Raw genomic sequence first — 23,205 nt, forward strand, 5'->3', positions numbered from 1 at the left:
TGCGTGGAAGTGATCTAGACAGCTCGTTTATCTGGTGAGTCCTTTTGTATCGTTCTAATTTGTATTAGACTGTACGGGAGCGGTGTGCAGGCTCGACCGTACCAAAGGGGAGATCTCCCACCGAGCGGTTGGTTGTGCTCGGTAGCGCCAGCTGGGCCGACGGTTATGTCTTGAAACTTCTATATATAGTCCAGATTGCAGAAAACTCCGTTAGTGCGATTGCTATCGGCGGTACATTTGTTCGGGACTACGTCATCGATTGAACAGCGCCATCTAGTTTCTATTATGGTAACCGCCACAAGACAAACGTGATTGTTGTAGTTGATGTTAATTGAACTAAGTGTGGTGTGCTAGGTTAGCTGGTTGGTTAGGGACCGGTATGGGGACATGGTGGAGCCGGTACTTAGGTAGGGACTTAGCTAGTGTTAGTTAGCATTATCTAGTCTCAAGAGACGTTATCTTTCTGATAGGCAATTTAAAAATAAAATAAAATAAATTTTAATAAAAAGAAGTTATTACAAAATTAATGATTATATTGATGATAAAAACGCATGGAAAATATAGCACTGCACAAGCTATTCAACGAGCTAGGATAATAAATATGTACTTGTGTACTTGTAATATAACATTTGATTACATTTTATGATTATGTTGACATGAAGATTATGTACTTGCTTGAGTACCTATCTTTTTCTTTTTTTATAGTGCATTTATGTCATTTTTTTACAAAATACGACAAGGTGCTTGAGTAACTTAATAATTTTTATGCCATCTTTAACTAGTATTATCTAGATTATAATATGCCATATTTTGTACAATCATTTTATTATTGTATTGTTCTATGCCGATCTGACTTTCGTAAGCGCTTGTAATGAGTCTAAATCGAAATAAATACAAATACAAATACAAAAAAAAATACATGACTCATTATTAATGAGGGTAGTTATAGTTGAGGGTAGTCTGTGATATCTCTCATAGTGTGCAAGAATAATGTTAGTGCGCCCACGTAGGCTCGGTAAATCTAATATCTTGTAATCCTGACTTATGTGCGTTAATCATTATCATTATTTATCTTCTAGGAAAGGCTTATCAGTTTCTTTCCTACATATACATTTATTTGACAACCCTTTGCACAGGTGAAGAAACCATTGTTTGCGGGAAATATAATTATTTATAGATCTTTAACTTTAAAACTAGATCACTTATCTACGAAACGAAGATGACTATTCAAAATAGAAAACACTATTGTTAAAAAGTTTTATTGCAATTAGCCTCAATAGCTCAACCGGTATAGGAGTGCACTGAAAACCGAAAGGTCGACGGTTCAAATCCCGCCCGTTGCACTATTGTCGTACCTTCTCCTAGCACAAGCCTGACGCTTAATTGGAGAGGAAAGGGGAATATTAGTCATTTAATTTGGCTAATATTCTTAAAAAAAAAAAAAAAAAATTAGCTCTTAGCCGGCCGGTTTGACTATAAAAAAAAATGATTGCAATGACGTCGGCGCCTCTACGTCCCATATGTTTTCTGCTATGACACTTACTGTACGCTAAGGTCGTATATCCGGAACACTGCGTAATGTACGTTCCGGAACACGGGATAGAAGTGCTCCAGCGGCTCAGTGAGCAGGACGTGGCACAGTTTCGGGTTCGAGCTGTGCGCCGGCGCCTCTACGTCCCATATGTCTTCAAAGGAACAGCCCCTTCTGCAAAAAAAAAAAAATTTGAAATGGAACAAACTTATCTTAATAAATGAAAGGAAAGGGTAGGTAGTTAACTGACTGACTGATATAGCTATTATGACGTAGACATCTGTAGGGCGATTGTCTAAAACCTGCATCAATCATTATTACAATCTCAATTGTTCTGATTGGCTGAATTTGTGCGATTCTTGTTGCAACAATGCATTGTGGCCAATAGTGAGCGAGTCAACCAATCAGAGATGAATGCGATCGTCACATTGTAACTGTCAAACAACCGCGGTAGGGCCACTGCAAAAAAATGGTTATTGAAAATTCAACACCTAAGGGGGTAAAATAGTGGGTTGAAAAATATGTAGTCCACACGGACTCGTGGATTTGGGTTTTAAAAATCCCGTGGGAACTCTTTGTTTTTCCGGGATAAAAAGTAGCCTATGTCACTCTCCAGGTCTTTAACTATACCCATGCAATAAAATCACGTCCATCGGTTGCACCGTTGCGACGTGATTGAAGGACAAACCTACAAGTAAACACACTTTGATGTACACACAATGGCAACAATTCCGTTGTCTTTCTCTAAACTTAATTTAGAGTATCTGCATCCTTTTCTTTTTAACAATGCTAAAAAGGGACAGAACATGAACTTTTAAAGACTCTAAATAGTGCACGCTACAAATTTAAACAGTAGGCTCGCGATTGTGCCCCATCTAAAAATTAAATTTAAAACTGTCAAACTGCGTCTGTCCTTTTCATATTACATTAGTAAGACGAGGATGTGAATACTCTAAAATTAGGTTGTGCTCAGAATCAGTACCAATGTTGATCTTGATGATGATACTAACCTGCTCTTCCCGTAGCAGTATTTGGTTTCAACGATGAGATATGTGGCTCGCAACTTGGTCATTTCCTGGTAGAGATGCTCCGAGGAAAACCGCCCGTAAACCTTGTATACGGAGTAGGCCCGCTGCCTGAAACCAATATTTTTTAATTCAGATAAAATTTAGCCCTTCTCTCGTGATGCGGGTGGGCCACTATGGAGCGGAGAGTGGCCCAGTTTGTAGAAATCCACTGTAGGAACTATTCTTGACAATGGCGAAAAAATTGTTAAAAGACTAGGACATGCCGCAATGAGGCGGCGAGTGGCCAGGTTCACAGTGGCCCACTTTTTAGACCCACTGTAGAAACTTTTAAAGATGGCCACTAAATTTTACCTGGCCTCCACATGCTCGTAATGCGGGTGGGCCACTGTTGGGCGGAGTGGCCAGCATAACAGTGGCCCGCCTCTTAGCAATTATATATAGCAAGTATTCTTGAGGATGGCAACTAAATTGTTAAAACACCACCAAAGTCTAAAGGATAGGCCACTATGGGGTGGCGACTTGCCAGCATCACAGTGGCCCACTTTTTAGAGACCCTCTGTAGAAACTTTTAAAGATGGCCACAAAATTGTTACCCAGCCTCCTAGTGCTCGTAATGCGGATGGGTCACTATTGGGCGGCGAGTGGCCACCATCACAGTGGCCCACTTTTTAAAAACACTGGAAAATTTTAAAGATGGCCACAAAATTGTTACCTGGCCTCCAAGTGCTCGTAATGCGGATGGGCCACTATGGGGCGGCGAGTGGCCAGCATCACAGTGGCCAGCACGGGCATCGAACCTGCGAACGCGCCACGGCCCATCTCTTTAGAGATCCACTGGAGCAACTCCTCTTGAGGGTAGTCACTGAATTCGCCTAAAAAAGTAAAATTCATGGTCAAAGCATAAATTCTATTAAAAAAAATAAAGCATTCATCTAAATATATTTTATTTTTTATTTTATTTTATTTTCTTTATTTGAAAGTAATCAACAGCGTAAATACATAATTATTATTTAAATTTAAATCTAGGTATAACAGAAGGCCAAAAGAGATTACTTAAAATTATAATTAAAACTATTTTAACAGAATAGATTTAGAATAAATGTAGGTATATACAATAAGAAAATTACAACAGTGTGTGTATGCTTGTGTGTGTGTGTGTGTGTGTGTGTGTGTGTGTGCAGATACATATAAAAGGAAGAGGTGACTGACAGACTGACTGATCTATCAATCTGGTTGAACTTTCAAAAATCCTTTCTTAGCGGATGCCTACGTCATGATAGCTATCTGCATGCCAAATTTCAGCTCGTTCCGTAAAGTAGTTTGAGCTGTGCGTTGATAGATTAGTCAGTCAGTCAGTCAGTCAGTCAGTCAGTCAGTCACCTTTTCCTTTTATATATTTAGATATGTTTCTGCAAATAAAGAATCTTGAATCTTGAAGCCACCTACCAGACAAAATACTCACCAATATGCGACATCTCTCGATGCATATTGAGGGTAAGCTCCGCCAACACGGGCAAAATACTCACCAATATGCGACATCTCTCGATGCATATTGAGGGTAAGCTCCGCCAACACGGGCGAAATACTCACCAATATGCGACATCTCTCGATGCATATTGAGGGTAAGCTCCGCCAACACGGGCAAAATACTCACCAATATGCGACATCTCTCGATGCATATTGAGGGTAAACTCCGCCAACACGGGCAAAATACTCACCAATATGCGACATCTCTCGATGCATATTGAGGGTAAGCTCCGCCAACACGGGCAAAATACTCACCAATATGCGACATCTCTCGATGCATATTGAGGGTAAGCTCCGCCAACACGGGCAAAATACTCACCAATATGCGACATCTCTCGATGCATATTGAGGGTAAGCTCCGCCAACACGGGCAAAATACTCACCAATATGCGACATCTCTCGATGCATATTGAGGGTAAGCTCCGCCAACACGGGCAAAATACTCACCAATATGCGACATCTCTCGATGCATATTGAGGGTAAGCTCCGCCAACACGGGAAAAATACTCACCAATATGCGACATCTCTCGATGCATATTGAGGGTAAGCTCCGCCAACACGGGCAAAATACTCACCAATATGCGACATCTCTCGATGCATATTGAGGGTAAGCTCCGCCAACACGGGCAAAATACTCACCAATATGCGACATCTCTCGATGCATATTGGGGGTAAGCTCCGCCAACACGGGCAAAATACTCACCAATATGCGACATCTCTCGATGCATATTGAGGGTAAGCTCCGCCAACACGGGCAAAATACTCACCAATATGCGACATCTCTCGATGCATATTGAGGGTAAGCTCCGCCAACACGGGCAAAATACTCACCAATATGCGACATCTCTCGATGCATATTGAGGGTAAGCTCCGCCAACACGGGCAAAAGGGCGATCCCCCACAACAACTTTGTGTACTTCGACATTCGTTTTGGCAATCTGAAATAAAAGGAGCAAGTTTTTTTTTATTTTTTTTCTTAAAATGATAATATAGGTACTTTTTTTTCAGTGCCACAAAAACCACAGTCGGTTTTACTGGGCACTTAATTTAGTCTTAAATTGGTGATTGGCCGAGTTTGTCGTGGGCTCTTCTCAGACCTGGGCGCGTTTAGAACCCCCGTAGCTTTAGATTTAAGTTCGCGTAAAAATTATCACCACTATATTATCTTACAAATGCAACAACCGACTATCAAAAAGTGTAATTGTAAAAGTGTAATGTAGCTACGTAACAGAGAGAGCAGTAAACTAACTTATTTCCGTGGATAGGGTTTTCATGTTCTTTGGTCTTTTTATTTGTACCAAAAACATCTAAATATATAAAAGGAAAAGGTGACTGAGTGACTGATCTATCAACGCACAGCTCAAACTACTGGGTGGATCGGGCTGAAATTTGGCATGCAGGTAGCTATTATGACGTAGACATCCGCTAAGAAAGGATTATTAAAAATTCAACCCCAAAGGGAATGAAATAGGGGTTACAAATTTGTGCAGTCCACGCGGACGAAGTCGCGAGCATAAGCTAGACAAAAAAAAGGAGTTTTCTAAAAGATTACTTACATATGCGTTTTTTTCACAATCAGCGACGAAACGATGCACATTTGCGTCGAAAACAGCAGCTTCAATCTCATCACCAGCGCCGCCATGACACCGAACACCGCCATTTGCGACAGATTATAGAATATCGACGGATCTACCCTCACATTCCTGACATAAACCATAAACGGGTCTACATACTCTATGCTTTCAAAATCAATGCCATAGAGTATCAAGTCCAGATCTTTGGTATTTTTACCGGCTTTTTTCTTAACCTCAGTATTCTCTATACCGCTATCCTCGTCCTCGATATTCCCCTCTCTGTTACTCTCTTTGGCAATTCTAGTCATCTCTTTCTTGTAACGATGTATGGAATCTTTTATCCAAAACGTTACTACGTTAACACAACTGATTAACACAAAAGGAATTAAAAGACTTTTGGACATGTTTTTTATTGAACTCAAGGGTAGGAAATCGAAAACTTCAGAGCAAGTGTACAGTAAAGTGTGAAAATTTTGAAAATTCGTCATTTTCGAGTACAATATATCCCAAATGTGCGAGTCTTCCTGAACATCCAAGGACTCGTTTAAGACTTTTTTCAAGTAAAAAGCACCGAAAACCGCCAAACATATCCGTAGAACTACTAGCCAACATTCGAAGAAAAAGCTCAAGCGACATCGGACCGTAATGCGTAGGAAACTGCAGAACAAACAGTACATGGACACTATGAAGAAGAAGCATGTATATAAGGACGATTTTAGCATGTCGTTGCCTTGAAGGAATAACACGGCTGTATGCAGACCACAGAAGTGGCAGTGCAAGAAAATCGATAACGATTTGATATCGATTATCTTTAACTGTTCCATGACAAAGAAAATGGCGACTTGGGTGAGGAATATGAACTGCGTGAACTGCCAGAATAATAAGCAGAGGCAGTTCAGTGTGAATATTGAGATCTGAAACAAAAAAAATACTTCATCTAAATATATAAAAGGAAAAGGTGACTGACTGATCTATTAACGCACAGCTCAAACTACTGGACGGATCGGGCTGAAACTAGGCATGCAGATAGAAAAAAGGAGCCCCGCGAATCCGGGGCTCCTTTTTTCTGGGTGGTTTAAAAAGAACGACGACCGTCAACCGGGCCTCCGTCGTGGGGGAGTGTGGGGGTCTCTCTTTGGGGTTAGGGGACACCCCCCTCTCTCTCAACCCCCCTACTCCTGCTAAACGATAGTGAATTTTTACCAATTATGATTTTACAAAAAAAAAGCATTACTGGAAAACTATGCTTTTCCGCGGGAGGGGGAAATGGGAGGGCTTGCCCTCCCCCCTCCCAGCCCCGTGCGCAAGTACCGGATGACTATATTTTTACCTCTATATTAGTACCCTTATTATAAATGCGAAAGTGTGTTTGTTTGATGGTTTGTCCTTCAATCACGTCGCAACGGTGCAACTGATTGACGTGATTGTTTGCATGGGTATAGATAAAGATCTGGAGAGTGACATAGGCTACTTTTTATCCCGGAAAATCAAAGGGTTCCCACAGGATTTTAGAACAACCTAATTCCACGCGTACGTAGTCGCGGGCATCAGCTAGTCTAAAGTCAGCGTGGTAGACTACGGTCAAAACCCTTCTCACTCTGAGAGGAGACCCGTGCTCTGTGGTGAGCCGGCGATGGGCTCTGTTCAAGTGGGCCAACAATGAGCAATAGGTTTACATGATGATGTTGTATAGATTACCTGTAGTTGTAGAAGCGTATTCTTGCTCCTGAGCTGCAGCGTCAGCAGCCAGCTCTGCAGCAGCAGCAGCGGAGCAGCAAGATTCTCCCTCTCGTTGGGGGCCCACTGCACGCGCGTGCACTCCGCGTGGTTGGCGAAGTATTGCAGCACTGCCATCAGACCACCCAACAGGCTCTGACTGACGAGATAATAAAAAAAAATTACAACGTATTTCGGCAACAGCGACGGCGATAAGAGACGGCGGCTTTGAAACAGCTGTTCTGTTTGGCGACCATTTAAATACGGACGGAAGTAATGCGAATTTTAACAGACCCCGATAAAAGATGGTGGCTTTAAAACAGCTGTTCTGTTTGGCACCATTTTAAATATGGCCTAAGTAGCGCGAATTTTGACACACCTCGATAAGAGACGGCGGCTTTGAAACAGCTGTTCTGTTTGGCGACCATTTAAATACGGACGGAAGTAATGCGAATTTTAACAGACCCCGATAAAAGATGGTGGCTTTAAAACAGCTGTTCTGTTTGGCACCATTTTAAACATGGCCTAAGTAGCGCGAATTTTGACACACCTCGATAAGAGACGGCGGCTTTGAAACAGCTGTTCTGTTTGGCGACCATTTAAATACGGACAGAAGTAATGCGAATTTTAACAGACCCCGATAAAAGATGGCGGCTTTATTTTAAACATGGCCTGAGTAGCGCGAATTATGACACACCGCAATAAGAGATAGCGGCTATAAAACAGTCGTTCCATTTGGCGGCCAGCGACTATAAACATGCGCTTATGTATCACAACCAGTGGCTTTGAAACAGCTGCTATATTTGGGGGCCATTTAATAAAGAAATCTTTTTCGGTCGGAAGCGTTTGCCTACAAAGTGCCAATTCACTCTTGTTTTAAATATACCCGGATTTCATATTTTCGTGTTGGTGTCAGAAAGAGACGGCAGTATTTCCTCACCTTAACACTGTAGCGTGTAAGAACAGCGCAGCAACAGTGACTCCAGCCAACCACCAGATGGCTTCCAAGTAGAAGAATATCGGCTGACCAATCCCGATGCAGCTCTCAACCGGAGTGTGGCCGTCCCCCCTCGCAATCAAGTGGCACTCTTTGAAGTAAGTGGTGTTCAGCCATGGCTCGAAGTATCTGTACACTGAGCCAATAACTACCTGAAATCATCATCATCATGATGAACACTTTCTGACCAACAGAGTTGTTCACATCCATACTATACTTAATAAACAAAATAAAATAAAAATAAAAATCTTTTTTATTCAAATAAATTTTTACAAGTACTTTCGAATAGTCGGATGCATCTACCACTGGTTCGGAATTCCTTTCCTACCGAGAAGAACCAGCAAGAAACTCGGCGGTTGCTCTTATACTTATATACTTATTTTACTTATTATGTATTAGTTATTACTTATTAATATTATAAATGCGAGTGTGTCTGTCTTTCGGTCTGTCTGTTTGTCTGTCTGTCTGTCTGTCTGTCTGCTAGCCTTTCACGGCCGATCCGTTCAACCGATTTTGACGAAGTTTGGTACAGAGATATATAGCCTCAACCTGTATATAGCCTCACCTCTGGATGAATGTTACATCCTGTATATAGCCTCAACTCTGGATGAATGTTACAACCTGTATATAGCCTCACCTCTGGATGAATGTTACACCCTGTATATAGCCTCACCTCTGGATGAATGTTACACCCTGTATAGAGCCTCACCTCTGGATGAATGTTACAACCTGTATATAGCCTCACCTCTGGATGAATGTTACATCCTGTATATAGCCTCACCTCTGGATGAATGTTGAATCTATTGAACGCGTTCACATCCTTGGGATATTCAACCAGTCTGTCGTTCATGAGCTTATATATCGCCGCAAGATAAGGCCTCTCTTCCACCATGGTCTTATAGTATGAGTAGTAGAAACCCATTTCAGTTCTAAATGACATCTCTCTCTCAAGCTCCGAGAGGAATGAGAAGTTCCTGTCGTTCTCGAAGAGGTGTATGACATAGTGGTAGTGCAAACATGCTAGCGACAGGGCTGTAAAGTAAAATAATTTCAAAAATAAATATGAAGGCTAATTCACTTAATATAAGTCATGACACCAACGTCTCCTATTAGACTAGACAACCCTTTTTTTTTTTTTTTTTTTTTTTTTTTTTAACGTGGGGAAATCCTCATGGATACCACCGCGCTCGGGGAGGTGCGGTGGTTATGTCGGACTCTTACCGACTAAAACCCCACGGTGTTCTGTCTCATCCGTTGTTGCTAGGCACAGGGACACGAATGTATTCGACTGCAACCTAGCTAACGGCTCCCGCCAAAGCAGGCCTAGCTCTGGGACTTAATGGGGTCCCCAACTCAGTTTTAGGCTCACCGGGGACAAGGGCTTGCCTTCCAACTCAAGGACCTGTTCTCCTGCGGGCAATAGACTCCCCGTGTCTATTACCCGGAGGTCCTATTCAAGGGGGCAAGCGGCGGTCATGCGCAGCTCGCCTGCGCCCGATTCTCCTGCGGCGCATGGGATGAGAGTTCTCGGCTTCCTCTCTTATCCTCTCCGCTGCCTCCTTCTGCGTCATTACTTCCTCGCTGAAGGAGACCATCGCTTTCCAAGCCCTCTCACTGTCCACCATGGATCTGGCCACGATGGGCAAAGAGAGGTCCTGCCCCATAACTTCCACCAGCGACTTGCGTGGGTCCGCCCATGCCGGGCACTCAGCCAGTGTATGCTGTGCTGTGTCTGAAGCACTACCGCAATGGTGGCAATCCTCTCTGGGCTCTCTTCGCGCAACCTTGCACAGGTATTTACCAAAGCACCCATGCCCCGTAAGAACCTGTACAAGGTGGAACGTGAGTGCTCCGTGCTTCCTTTTCATCCACTCCTCAAGGATAGGACGGATAGCCTCAATGGTCATGTGACCGGCTGTGGGTGACTCGAGCCTCCCCTGCCAATGGAAGAGGAGCTCAGCCTGCGCTAATCGCCGCCACCCATCCACTTCCTTTGGAGAAGGGTGTTCCCCCCGTAAACGGGCATCCACCCTCCTCTGGTACACACTGGCCAGTGTCATAGCGTCCAGGTCCCATGGTGGGGTCCCAGCCAAGACGCAGGATGCCTCGTGGGATATGGTTCGATAGCCTCTTATTGCCCTCACCGCCATGACACGCTGCGGTCTCCGCAGCAGAGGTCTTGTTCGGACGGTCAGGGCATTTACCCAGATAGGAGCCCCGTATAGGGCCATCGACCGTACCACCCCTGTGTACAGACGACGGCAGCCTACATCTGGTCCACCCAGGTTTGGGAGGAGCCGGCTAAGCGCACCGGCAGCTCCAATGAGCTTGGGAGCCAGTCGCCGAAAATGCTCCTCGAACTTCCATCGGCTGTCAAGGACAAGTCCGAGATATTTCATTGTTGATCTGACAGCGATGGAAGTTCCGTCCACTACTAAGACTAGACAACCCTAACTAACCCTACCTAAGTCGCTATCTAGATCGGCTCCTCCATCCCCATACAGATCCCAAATCAACCAATACCTAGCTATTACAACATCAACTAATCCAATCAACAGGAACCTCATTAGGCAATAACAACAATAAGTTCCTGTTGCTCTCGAAGAGGTGTATGACATGGTAGTGTAAACATCCTATCGACAGGGAGTGAAGTAAAATAATTTCTTTCAAAAATAAATCCATACTAATATTATAAATGGGAAAGTGTGTCTGTCTGTCTGTTAGCTTTTCACGGCCCATCCGGAGCCAGCAGGGTTAATTTGGGAATCACTACCCTTTATATAAATGCGAAAGTGTGCTTGTTTGTCCTTTAATCACGCCGCAACGGAGCAACGTATCAATGTGATTTTTTGCATGGGTATAGATAAAGACCTGGACAGTGACATAGACTACTTTTTATTCCGGAAAATCAAAGAGTTCCCACGGGGTTTTAAAGACTAAATCCTCGCGTCTTTAACTATACCCATGCAAAAAATCACGTCTTTCCATTGCTCTGTGGCGACGTTATTGAAGCTCGTTGAAGAAGAAGACGTTATTTGACAAACCAACAAATAAACTCTCTTTTTTATAATATGGGTACTGATAATTTACTTATATGTATATAAAAACCGGATAAACATCCGCTAAGAAAGGATCTTTGAAAAACCAACCTTAGTTGGTAAAATGAGGGTATTGAAATTTGTCTAGTCCACGATTCCACTTGGACGAAGTCGCAGCCATAAGCTAGTTCTAGTATAAAATATAGAATGGTATAAGTCCCGCAAATTGCTATTGCGCTGGAACTATGCTTCATTAACATCGAAATGACGTCATTTTGAATATAATAATAATATAGCCTTTATTTACTGAAAACATTACATGCAATTACATTTTATCATAATATTCAGTATATACATATTTTAATAGAATAAAAAAAAAAAAAAAAAACTTATACATAATACTTATTTACATTTACATTTATTTACATTTTGAATATACTGAAATAAAAATATACCATTAGCTAGAAACTTCAGTCTAGTGCTGACGTCATTAAAATGGCGGTTGAGCAATTTGCGGGACTTATTATGAATTATAATTATATGGTTAAGTTTATTTAGCTATTGGTATTAAGGTTTATTATAACACCATCTACCTTTGTCCATTTGTTCGTTTTCTCCCTAGCGTTAAGGTTGTCTGGAAGAGATCGCTATTTAGCGATAAGACCGCCTTTTTGTACCTACTTTTTAAGAATATACATACATACATACAATCTTATTTTTTTTTGTTTTTTAAAAAGAATATTAGCCATGTTAAATGACTAATATTCCCCTTTCCTCTCCAACTAAGCGTCAGGCTTGTGCTAGGAGTAGGTACGACAATAGTGCAACGGGCGGGGTTTGAACCGTCGACCTTTCGGTTTTCAGTCCACTCCCCTATACCGGTTGAGCTATTGAGGCTCTAAATCCTATCTATTTGACCTATTTATGCTCACATTTGCCATCATCAAACTGAATTGGCCTCATTCTACATAATTAAATAGCCTGCTTCTTAAAATAGATTATGTTAATTAAGCATTGTACTATACTACTTGCTTAAGAACAGTATTTTTAGAGTTCCGTACCTCAAAAGGAAAAAAGGAACCCTTATAGGACCACTTTGTTGTATGTCTGTCAAGAAACCTACAGGTTACTTCCTGTTAACTAAAAATAATGATGGGCAGGTAACGGGCTAACCTGGAAGGGGTATGGTAGTTTTTATTAAACCCATGCCGGTAGGGTGGAAACTAGCCACGGCCGAAGCCTCCCAACAGCCCTACCCAGATTTTTTTTTTTATAAAATAAAAATAAAATAGGATCACAGTGCTTACCACTGCACCAGGTAGGTCGTCGATCGAACTGATATGGAGGTTTATGTCCCGCAAATTGCTAATGCGCGTGGCCGGCATTTTAGTGACGTCAGCACTAGACTGAAGTTTCGAGCTGATGGTATATTTTTTTTAGCTGACGTCAAAATGACGTCATTTCGATGTTAATGAGACATGGCTCCAGCGTTAGCATTTTGCGGGACTTATATACAGATACCTGACGCTTACTACAAAGTCGTTGCCCCTAGTTTTAATCACTAACTTTTAATAGGTACTAAACATTGACCTAAGAGTCGAATTAATTAGTATAAACTTGAGCTTACTAAATCATTTATATTCTAACTAGTTTATGCTCACGACTTCGTCCGTGTGGACTACGCAAATTTCAAACCCCTGTATTATCCTCTCTGGGGTTGAATTTTCGATAATCCTTTCTTTGCGGTTGGTTATAATAGCTATCTGCATACCAAATTTCAGCCTGATCCGTCCAGCAGTTTGAGCTGTGTGTTGATAGATGCCCGCGACTTCGTCCGTGTAGATTTAAATTTTTAAAAATCCTGTGGGAACTCTTTAATTTTCCAGGATCGAAAGTAGCCTATGTCCTTCCCTGGGATGTAAGCTACCTCTGTACCAAATTTCATAAGAATCGGTTAAACCGATGGGCCGTGAAAAGCAAGCAGACAGACAGACACACTTTCGCATTTATAATATTAGTATGGAAATAGATTTCTAACGGGTTGTGAAGGCCAGACATAAACCTTGACTATATTATTAAATAAAATGAGATAAAGTATTTATTTAAAAAATTGTATTTATCCATTCATCATCCATACTAATATTATAAACGCGAAAGTGTGTCTGTCTGCTAGCTTTTCATGGCCCATCAGTTCAACCGATTTTGACGAAATAGCTTGCATCCTGGAGAAGGACACAGGCTACGTTTTATCCTGGAAAATCAAATAGTTCCCACAGGATTTTTAAAAACCTAATACTACACTCACAAAGTCGTGGGCATCATTTAGTTTACATACAGGCCTGAGGCCTTCTTTACATTGTATGAGGATTGAGGATGTTACCTACTTCAATTCCAGTCAAAAAAGTGCTGCTGTATTTGGCGGCCACAGGATTTGACAAGAAAATGTGAAGTGGAGGCAAACACAATATATCGGAGACGGTCGCAATTATACAAGGTATTCAAGAACCTGCATAGCCCCAAAGTATAAGAAAAAGAAGCAGAATTTCTAAAATTGCAAGAACAAGCGAGCAAAAAGAATACTGTTGAACATATTTTTCTAAAATAATATTATTTTAAAACGATATCTTACCGGCTACTATTAAAGAACCATAAGCAAAGAATTTCCTTCTGTTAAATCTTCGTCTGTTTGGACTGGTCGGCGTCTCCGCTGTGTTTTCCTCCATTTTTAACGATTCTGCACTTCACATTTCATTTACATAAATCGCTAGTTTTGGAATAGAATTTATTGACCTTTAAATTATACAATCAAAAAACAACTCCGAAATATGAACTCGTAATTCCTGACAGTGACAATTTTGGCATAATGACATTGACATTTGACAATTATCATATAGGGATGTCCTTGGTGTTGATTTATAAATCGATAGTATTTGGCTGTCATATTTCGATAATTGATATAAAGCGCATAAAGGTCCGTACGCACCTGAGCGGCGCGGCGCGGCGCTTCAGTCCGACTGCAGAACGCGTCACCTCAGGCCGCTCGACGGTGCCTACCACACTACAACTTCAGTACGCGGCACCTCGCGTCACTTGCGCGTCACTTTTATACCCGTTCGCGTACGAGCGCGAAGCGCCGTGCCGCGCCGCTGGGTATGTCGCACTAGCGTCACTGCACTGCGCGTCGCTTCGCTGCGCTTCAAAATATTCTCTCCAGCCGTGCCGCGCGGCAACGCGCGGTGAAGCGCTGTGCAGCGCCGCTCTAGTGCGATATGCGCCATACAAAATGATAGAAATGATATTTTGACGCTTTGTGCCGCGACGTGTAGCTCGCTGAAGCGCCGCGCCGCGCCGCTCAGGTGCGTACGAACCTTTAGATGTCTGAAATTCCAAATACTGACAGTCAGTAATTCTGACGTAACAAAAAACAAAAATATTCACGTTATTTTACCGTATTACCTACCACAACAAAATAAAACAAGTTAAACACGAAATGACTTACTAAATTGACAGTTTTTGTATAATGTTCTGACAGATTTAATATAAACACGCGTTCAACGGTTCTTTAATTATTTTTTTGTGTTGAAGGTTTTGCTGTCTGTATAATCAAAGAACAAACCAACAAAAATAACAAAAAATATACAGAAATCCCGAATCAATCTACAAGTTTAACAAACCATTGAACAGTGTTCTTCTCACAGAATACATTTACTACAAGGAGGTTCTTCGTATGCGAAGCCCATAGTAATACCGCGAAACCTTTTGCGAGCTACGGTGACCAAACCGTGGTGGAAGAAGAAGACCTAATTTTGGCCCAACCCGGGATTTTTTTTTTTTTTTAATTTTTTTTTTTTTTAATTTATTATCAAATCAAAATACATACAAATAAAGCTTAAACTAAAAACACCGAAAAAACCACAGAGGTTTGTCCTCGGTGCCTAGCTGCAACGAAGGTACCTATTAACTAATTACTTAAAGAAATAATCAACAGTAGGAATATAACGCGAAGAATCACGTAAGTATGTAACATATTATAATCGTGAGTAGGTTTATTAAATTTAAGGTTTATTAGGTGAATAGGATTAGCACACTAATATAAATAATTATATAATCTACATAGACACAAAAGACTCAGCCATCTAACTTTGCTAAAAATATTCTTTTAATTTAAACTTAATGTTTTTAATATCTATTTTTTTAGTCAGCGTTGGTAGTTCATTTATGAATCGCGGAACCAAGTACGCGGTGGTTCGCTCGCCGTAAGTATTGTTAGCGCGCGTAGTGTGCAGGCGGTTAGCCGTCATCACTCGCGTCTGTACAGGATGTTCTATTTTCCAGAGTATCTTCTCGTTGAAGAACTCCTCCTTTAGCAATGAACATTTAAACTGTTCTTGAACGGGTAATGTTTTACAATGTTTAAATAGCCCTAGTTAATTGCCGTCGTATTTCGATTTAATGGAACTGGAGACAATAGTTTTTAAAATTCTTAACTGTAACTTATATATATTATTGAGGTAAGTTTTATAAGTTCGACCGTAGCTACTGAGACCATATTGTACATAAGTTAGAGCAAACGAGTTATATAGCATTAATTTGGTTTTAAATGGAATCCGTCGATTCAAGATAATTATATTAGCTAGAAATTGCCTTAGTTTATTACATACATAATCTATGTGCAAACCCCAGTTGAATTTACAGTCAATGGTGAGACCGAGATAATTATATCGGTCGACTAGCTCAATCGAAGGGCAATTGCAACAGTTCAGATTATCACTGTGTAGACAGACATGATCGTGAGCTATAATTTTTTTAAAGGGGAGATATTTTAGATAGGCTGATCTGATGTGAATCAATTTGGTTTTTTTGACATTAAGAACTAGACCCGCATCGTGACAAAAAAATAAGTCACGGGCATCTTCTAGTAATAATATATTAATAAGACATTAAGAACTAAACCCGCATCGTGACAAAAAATAAAGCCTTGTCTCATACATATTACCCATTAGATTAACAGAACAGTAATTTGATATTAAAGTAACAGACAAGTTCCCACGGTACAAAAACTTAAATTCAAGCGGGCGAAGTCACGGGCATCTTCTAGTAATAATATATTAGTTTCATGACGATAACACTATCGATAATATCATAAATCACTATTAATCAATTACATCACGTGACGTGACAGATAATATAAAAATCACTGTTGCCAATATAATAAACATTCAGGGATTTGACGTGATTTGACATTCACAACAAAGAGTATTATAATCAGTAGGTAACGAATACTAGGTATTCACCAAATCACAAGTCATTTCATATCATAGATTAATATGTAACGAATACTAGGTATTCACCAAATCACAAGTCATTTCATATCATAGATTAATATGTTTCATATATTATAATTGCTACCTATGTGAAATGGTTCTGAATCTTGATTTCTGAAAAATCTGGAAATATCGTCTACTATTCGTAGATCTAGCAAAGCTTCCATTTAAATACCTACATTTCATTAAGTAACAAAGATAACATGGAAAAATTACCATACCATTAACATTTATGTTTTCCGATAAATCGAACTCGAGCAAGACAAAATATTAAATTGAAAATGCAGTGTTGTGTGCCTTTCTGCATAAATACTTCGGACAATATATCCCCATCAGAGCGAGAAGGGAAGGAAATCAGTTTTCATGGGTGAGTTTTATTTGAGTTGAGTTGACTCTCAAGTCGTAGTCATCGAATTTTCACTTGTCAAACAGTGTTATATAAAATATCTCTCGGCGGCTATACTCACGTATTTAGTCGACGTTAGTTAGTTTAAAGGACCCCGGATAGGTTCGTGATTAGTCGGGCTAACGTCGACTAAATACGTGAGTATAGCCGTTGAGAGATATTTTATATAATGGAAATCACTCACGATAGTTTAAACGCTAAAACAGTGTTATAGTTGAGAGTTTATTGTCTTTATCAGTTCTGCGCTGACTGCAGACTGCTGGACTGGAAATGTAACTAGTTACTGCACGAAATATGAGTACAGGTGGTTCTACTGTGTAAATAAAAAAAAGTGAATTACTATGGTACAGGTTTGTTATGTATAACGTAAAAAAGTAATTTCAGTTTACCAATTGAAGTGCATCTCCGTGCTGCTTGGCTCAGAGCCCTCGGCCAACAAGATGACCTACCAGACCCTGCCGTGATCTGCTCGCAGCATTTTCTATGTGATGACCTTTATAAAACAGAAAGTGGCTTATGGCAAATTCGTACTGGTGCAATTCCTTCGACAGTGCAGGTAACTCAAAATGTCATGTTATGTATTGTTAGTTGTCGGTAAATCAAAAGTAACTAAAAAAGATCAAGTGTGGCTGAGGAAAGAGAAGGAGCTAAGATATTAGGTCTGAATTTGCCTTTTTTTCCTCACCTGTTGTAGAAGTAACTAATAGTTATATTTTCAGGTGTGCATGATATGCCTAGACACTGACAGCAAGCTGTTACTAATGAGTAAACACAAATTGGAAGAAGCATACGAAAAGTTAACTGGATATCCTGTAAGTTGTTAATTTGTGATGTACAGTTATGTATTGTAGAGTTAAATCCCTAGATTGTACCTACCTCGATGCACACTGTCAAATGCTTTTGATAAATCTGTAAACAGTGCAGAGACAGTGAAGGATTAATTAAGGAATGTTTGATTACTTTAATTGTGTGTTGTTTCAGTTGTGTGATCAAGGAAACCTAAAACATACACTTTGTGTACAATGTGCTCAGAGATTGATGAACTTTAGTAGATTTAGAGACAAGAGCTTGAGAGCCCGTGCACTGATGATGGACTTAGTTGAAAAACATGAATTAGTGAGTACTTAATACATAAACTTGCATCCTTTCTTAATCCTTATACTGTACACATTAAATACAAACTTGTCTCTCAACAGATAACAAGAGAACATATAGAAATGATAAACCACACAAAACACCAACTAAACAGTAATATGGTGTTGACAACGCTAGGACCTGACCATTGTGACTTACACATACTAGAACATCCCTCAGAAGACAACCAGAAAGAATTAGGGGAAACCAGACTAGAAGGTATCGTGAAAATTGAAGAAAATGAAGAGTCCATGTCGGCTGATGAAGACATGGAAATTAAGAATGAAAATGACAATAATGTCATTGATTTTGTTCAGGATCCGTTAAAGTACGAAAGTGTTCTCTTCCAATGTAGACTTTGTTTGGACGAATTTGTCCATGAACATGTGTACATGCAACATATTATGAGCATGCATTTACAGGTGAGACTATTAAACACTATCCTAGCCTAGTGGTTTAGACAGCCACCACCTTTTTTTTTTAATTCTTTTTAATATTAACGCTTGGCTGCAATCAGACCTGGGTGGCAAGTGATGATGCAGCCAAATATGGAGTGCGCTTGCCTAGAAGATGCCTATTCACCCTTGTCTTGAAGGTACCCATATTATAATTCGAGGGGAAAACTGATGCTGGAAGGGTGTTCCAAATCTTAGCAGTTTGAATTAGAAATGAGGAGGCAAATAAACCTGTTTGGTAGGTTGGGGGTTTATTTTTTTTTGAATTTTTATTTTTCATGTACCAACATTGTAGTTACATAGAAGTAATAAACTAAGTTACATTAGAAATGCTTATATCTAAACAGAGATTTCTTCCAGCTTCCCATTAAAGGTTGTGAGTTAGGCGTATTAAAAAGTGGATTAGGTCTTACAGGGTTCTCTCCTGGGTACACATTTTTTCAGAGTTATGTGTATATCACTTGCTTTAACAGCAAAGGAAAATTATCGTAAATTAACCTGTATGCATGATGCCAATTTTGCACTTTGCCAGCGTGGTGGATTATTGCCAAACCCTTCTCATTCTGGGAGGAGACCTGGTCTCAGTAGTGAACTGGCGATGCGTTGATGATGATGACGATGACTAAGCACTTTCATCAACTTGTTAAAGTTCATATATTAGCTTGTTTACTTGGGGAAAAGGTCTCTCAAATTCTCAAAGGACAGAAATGGACTTTGTTTTGTATTTGGCAGAACGGTGACGGTGATGGTGAATGTGAACCGTCACAAGTATGGAAGCCTCATACAGCTGTGAGCTCCAGCTCTGCACACTCTTCACTCATCACTGAGAACAGGTCAGGATACCTGCCAGTACCAATAACGTTTAGTTCAAGTTACAGTTAGTATACACTCATACTTGTATCAGTAATCACAATACTCTTTCCTCCTCTCTAACCTGCTATATGGTATAGCTATAGTACGCGACATGTTGTAAGGGCAATTGGGGAGGGCAGAGGTGGATTAAATCAAACTCAAACTCAAATTATTTATTCAGAATTGGTAAAATTTTACGCTTCCTGATTGTCATAAATTTTTTATTTGTAAGATGATAATATGATATAGTGGTGATAATTAATACGTACTTAAAACTAAAGCTATGAGGGTTCCAAACGCGCCCAGGTCTGAGAAAACATCGTGTCGAGACAAATGTCGAGAGCGCCCTAGGTGCACCTCATAGGTGCCCCGTCAATTTTGTACTTACTTCGAAAGAACGAGGAATCGTCTCATTGCATAGCTGGTAGTTGGTGATGTAGACGAGTGAAAAACATCACGTATATATTATTAAAGAACAGGCAGTTTCGGTCACTCGAAGATAACATTAGTAGGCATAATTGCTACAACATGGTTACAATGGCTACCTTCATGATCCCGTGCGCCCCTTCGTAACCTCGCGCCCCTAGGCACGTGGCTAGTTTGCCTTAGGGATAATCTGCCTCTGGGGGAGGGAACCCGCACAGCGCTCGCGCTAAACCCGGTGCGGGCGACCGCGGGTGACGTGCCGGTGTGCGGGACCTCCACATGCCTCAATACCCCGATTGCCATCTTTACTTGTCGCGGACTACACATGCTGGCTAGTGGCTCCACAGTACACTCTAGGTACATTCTGATATTATATTTCACAGGCATGCAGACCCCAGCTCTTCCATACATGCTGCGATGACCTTAGGTGAGATATAATTATTAGAATAGAATAGAATGTATTTTTTTTCAAGTTTAATTAGTTTAATAGTTTACTAGTTTAATTTACCACTGGTTCGGAATGCCGTTCCTACCCAGAAGAACCAGCAAGAAACTCGGCGGTTGCTTTTTTCAAGTGATCAATTTACAATATTATTATACCATACTGTACAAGCAATTGCAGCCCCGTGCATTGCTGGAGCGAGTCAAATCCAAGCTTTCTTATCATTTACATAGTCTTCGACTGTATAAAATGTATAAAATATTTTTTAAGAGCATACTTTTAATAGATGTTTTAAACTTGTGTAAAGGCAAGTCTAAAATTGTTTGTGGGATTTTATTAAAAAACTAGAGGATGCCCGCGACTTCGTCCGCGTGGATTTAGGTTTTTAAAAATCCCGTGGGAACTCTTTGATTTTCCGGTATAAAAAGTAGCCTATGTCCTTCCCCGGGATGAAAGCTATCGCTGTACCAAATTTTGTTAAAATCGGTTGAACAGATGGGCCGTGAAAGGCTAGCAGACAGACAGACAGACAGACGGACAAACAGACAGACAGACACACTTTCGCATTTATAATATTAGTATGGATATTACACTCATTCCCACAAATGACTTTCCCACTTTCGCGAGACGTAGTGCAAGTTGCAAGTTTATTACGGTTCCTAGTTTGTCTGTCGTGTCGTGTATTAACAGGATTTCATTCCATAATCTTTGAAGCACTAAATAAATATGAACATGATGGGTTTGAAACTAGTCGGGCTAACGTCGACCAAACACGTGAGTATTGCCGGGTGAGAGATATTATATGTGATGAAAATCACTCACGATAGTTTGAACGCTAAAATTGGTAAAATGTTTAATTTCAGCCGTTCCTCTGGCCGCGAGTCTGGCGACAAATGCCAAAATGGAAGAGTCATCCACTGAGCAAGCCGGTACAGACGTTAGCGGCCAACACACTACACTAACAGATTGTTCCGTCAAATTATATGATATTATCCCTGAGATAGTTGACTCGAAAAGGTCAATGACGAAGACACAAAAACAAACAGCTGATAGATCTTGTGTTAGTCAGAACATTGCCTATAAAGATGTCAGTTATCAGGTGACAAGTCAGAATGAAGTCCTTACAATAGAATACATCAAACCAGTCACCCGTGAAGAGAAAGCCACTGTGTCAAAAACTGTGTACATTTGCGACTTTTGTCAAAAAATGTTTAAACAAAAAAGTCTCCTAGTTAAACACATTCAGACTCACGCGTTAGCACACCGATTTTCTTGCAAGTTTTGCCAGTTCAAAACTAAATATAAAAGTCATTTGAAGGTCCACATGCGGACCCACACTGGTGAAAAGCCCCATCATTGTAAGTTATGCGAATATAAATGTGCCCGAAATGGTCAATTAGTGTTGCACATGCGAACTCACACTGGTGAAAAACCATATCAGTGTAAGTTATGCGAATATAAATCCGCCCAAAATGGTCTATTAGTGAGGCACATGAGAACTCACACTGGTGAAAAGCCCTATCAATGTAAATTATGCGAATATAAATGCGCCCAAAATAGTGTATTAGTAAGGCACATGAGAACTCATACTAGTGAAAAGCCATATCATTGTAAATTATGCGAATATAAATGCGCGCGAAATAGTCTATTAGTGAGACACATGAGATCTCACACTGGTGAAAAGCCCTATCAATGTAAGTTATGCGAATATAAATGCGCCCAAAGTGGTCTATTAGTGAAGCACATGAGAACTCACACTGGTGAAAAACCATATCATTGTAAATTATGCGAATATAAATGTGCCCAAAATAGTATATTGGTTAGGCACGTGAGAACTCATACTAGTGAAAAGCCATATCATTGTAGATTATGCGAATATAAATGCGCTCAAAATGGTCTATTAGCGAGACACATGAGAACTCATACTGCTGAAAAACCCTTATCAATGTAAGTTATGCGAATATAAATGCGCCTAAAATGGTCAATTAGACACACGAGAACTCATACTGCTGAAAATTATCATTGCAAATCATGCAAAACGCATGATTTGCAAAATTTCGTATAAACACTAAAATTATGCAAATATAAACATAACAATAATAATGGTTACACATTTTGTTGCACATGAGAACTCATACTGGTTAAAAACCATACCTGTGTGAGTTATGCGACAGTAAGTTTTTATCAAATGGTAATTTAGTGCAACACATGAAAACGCACACTGGTGAAAAACCATATCATTGTAAATTATGTGAATATAAATGTAACCAAAATAGTAATTTGGTGGTGCACATGAGATCTCACACTGGTGAAAAGCTATCATTGTAAATTATGTGAATATAAATGTAAATAAAATAGTAATTTAGTGTACATGAGATCTCACACTGGTGAAAAGTATTGTAAATTATGTGAATATAAATGTAACCAAAATAGTAATTTATTGCACATGAGATCTCACACTGGTGAAAAGTATTGTAACTTATGTGAATATAAATGTTACGCCCCTTTCACACGGCAGTCCAGTTTTTTGCAGGATCCCGTTTGATGGCGAAAGTGTTTGTATGCTAGCGTTCACACGAGCATCCCGCTTGCGGTATGCTCGCTAGCATATAAACACATTCGCCATCAAACGGGATCCTGCAGAAAACGGGATCCTGCAAAAAAACTGGACGCCGTGTGGAAGGGCTGTAACCAAAATAGTAATTTAGTGCAGCACATGAGATCTCACACTGGTGAAAAGCTATCAGTGTAAATT

At 40.3% G+C, this 23,205-nt stretch overlaps 1 protein-coding gene and 1 pseudogene across 2 annotated transcripts in view; one reads left to right on the forward strand and one right to left on the reverse strand.

Moving 5' to 3' along the window:
• LOC117994337 (protein C-mannosyl-transferase DPY19L1) overlaps positions 1–14,241 on the reverse strand; it is a 17,533-nt gene extending 3,292 nt beyond the window's left edge. For both annotated transcript variants that reach the window (XM_034982243.2, XM_069507490.1), the window contains exons 1-9: positions 14,041–14,241; positions 9,155–9,405; positions 8,317–8,525; positions 7,359–7,536; positions 5,643–6,574; positions 4,918–5,024; positions 3,272–3,431; positions 2,542–2,667; positions 1,544–1,705 (exon numbers count right to left, since the gene is read on the reverse strand). In XM_034982243.2, coding sequence (XP_034838134.1) covers positions 1,544–1,705; positions 2,542–2,667; positions 3,272–3,431; positions 4,918–5,024; positions 5,643–6,574; positions 7,359–7,536; positions 8,317–8,525; positions 9,155–9,405; positions 14,041–14,134 — 2,219 coding nt within the window. In that variant the 5' untranslated portion in view covers positions 14,135–14,241. The remainder of the gene's footprint in view (positions 1–1,543; positions 1,706–2,541; positions 2,668–3,271; positions 3,432–4,917; positions 5,025–5,642; positions 6,575–7,358; positions 7,537–8,316; positions 8,526–9,154; positions 9,406–14,040) is intronic.
• A 2,563-nt stretch (positions 14,242–16,804) lies between these two features.
• Positions 16,805–22,652, forward strand: LOC117994074 (zinc finger protein 892-like; annotated as a pseudogene).
• Positions 22,653–23,205: the final 553 nt, after the last annotated feature.

This window comes from Maniola hyperantus, chromosome 26, assembly GCF_902806685.2.
Source record: "Maniola hyperantus chromosome 26, iAphHyp1.2, whole genome shotgun sequence".
Taxonomy (NCBI): domain Eukaryota; kingdom Metazoa; phylum Arthropoda; class Insecta; order Lepidoptera; family Nymphalidae; genus Maniola; species Maniola hyperantus.